This window comes from Gavialis gangeticus, unplaced genomic scaffold, assembly GCF_001723915.1.
Source record: "Gavialis gangeticus isolate Ggan-Ray unplaced genomic scaffold, GavGan_comp1, whole genome shotgun sequence".
Taxonomy (NCBI): domain Eukaryota; kingdom Metazoa; phylum Chordata; order Crocodylia; family Gavialidae; genus Gavialis; species Gavialis gangeticus.
The window spans coordinates 17,244,707-17,245,834 of NW_017729034.1; the positions used below are offsets into that span (position 1 = coordinate 17,244,707).

At 61.5% G+C, this 1,128-nt stretch overlaps 1 protein-coding gene across 1 annotated transcript in view; it reads right to left on the bottom strand.

Annotated features, from left to right (window-relative positions):
- TPI1 (triosephosphate isomerase 1) overlaps positions 1–187 on the bottom strand; it is a 10,254-nt gene extending 10,067 nt beyond the window's left edge. The window contains exon 1 of the mRNA XM_019527430.1: positions 12–187. Within this exon, the coding sequence (XP_019382975.1) occupies positions 12–123 (112 nt within the window). The 5' untranslated portion in view covers positions 124–187. The remainder of the gene's footprint in view (positions 1–11) is intronic.
- Between the last annotated feature and the right edge of the window lie 941 nt (positions 188–1,128).

The window sequence follows — 1,128 nt, forward strand, 5'->3', positions numbered from 1 at the left end:
GCGGCGCTCACCGGTCTCGGCGGGGATCTTGCCGCCGTTGAGGGTGTGGATGAGCTCGCCCAGGCTCTTCTTGTCGCCGTTCATCTTCCAGTTCCCCCCCACGAAGAACTTCCTGGGCGCCATGGCTGCAGCGGAGCGGAGCGGGTAGGAGAACAGCGCAGGACGAGACAAGGTCAAGAGCTCCGCGCAGTCGCCACTGCCGCCCGTTTTGTAGGCCGGCTGGGCAGCCCCGCCCCGCGTTCCACACGCCCCGCCCCCGGCCCCTGCCCGCGCTGGGAGACCCCGCACATGCCACGCCTCCTGTTCCCTGCAGCTGCCCCGCGCTTCCTTGCCCGGGGGAACACGAGGTTCCTCCGCGGCCTTGCCAGGTGCGTGCTCACCTGGCTCTGCCTGGGCCTCAGTGAGGAGCGATTGCCTGCCCCACCTCACGGATTGTCATGCCCAAGAAACCCTGGTGGGCAATGGGCAGGCTACCAGGGCATGGGGGCGAGGGTGCAGTTAGCCCATGAAGCCCCGGGGGGCCGAGGGGGCCCTTCCAAAGACTTGTGGTACCCCTAGCACCCTGGTCAAGTATCACTAAACAGTGCAAATCCGTGTTGTATTGTGCTCACGTTATACACAGGTTTTTGGAGGGGTTGTTTTGGCTTTTTCCAGCTACCTGATTTTATAGCCTAACTCCTGGAGACATTTAGGAGACCCAGGACTGCAGGCCTGCCTGCCTGTTGGGGAAGCTGGAAACAGCAAGGGGGTGGTCAGGGGCTGGAGGTGGAACAAGGAGTTCCTCCAGAAGTGGAGGGACCCAAGGCAGTGGGGCAGGGTGCGTTTCCAGCAGGGCATCCAGTAGGCATGGGGGAGCTTTCAGTAGGAGGCTTGTCAGGTGCATGGAACCTTACCTGTGTCCATCAGTGTCCATGGTCTATGTCAAGGGCTCCAAACATGCAGCACATGGGCCAGATCTGGCTCACAGCACCTCTATCCAGCCTGGTGGGCAACAGGCAGGCTACCAGAAGTTGGGGGCATGCAGACTCCTGAATGCAGAGCCCTCTAGCTCTGCTGACCCATGACCCTGAACAGCGAGGTTAGGGCATCACAATTTGTCCCTGGACACCTACAACTCCAGACATCAGC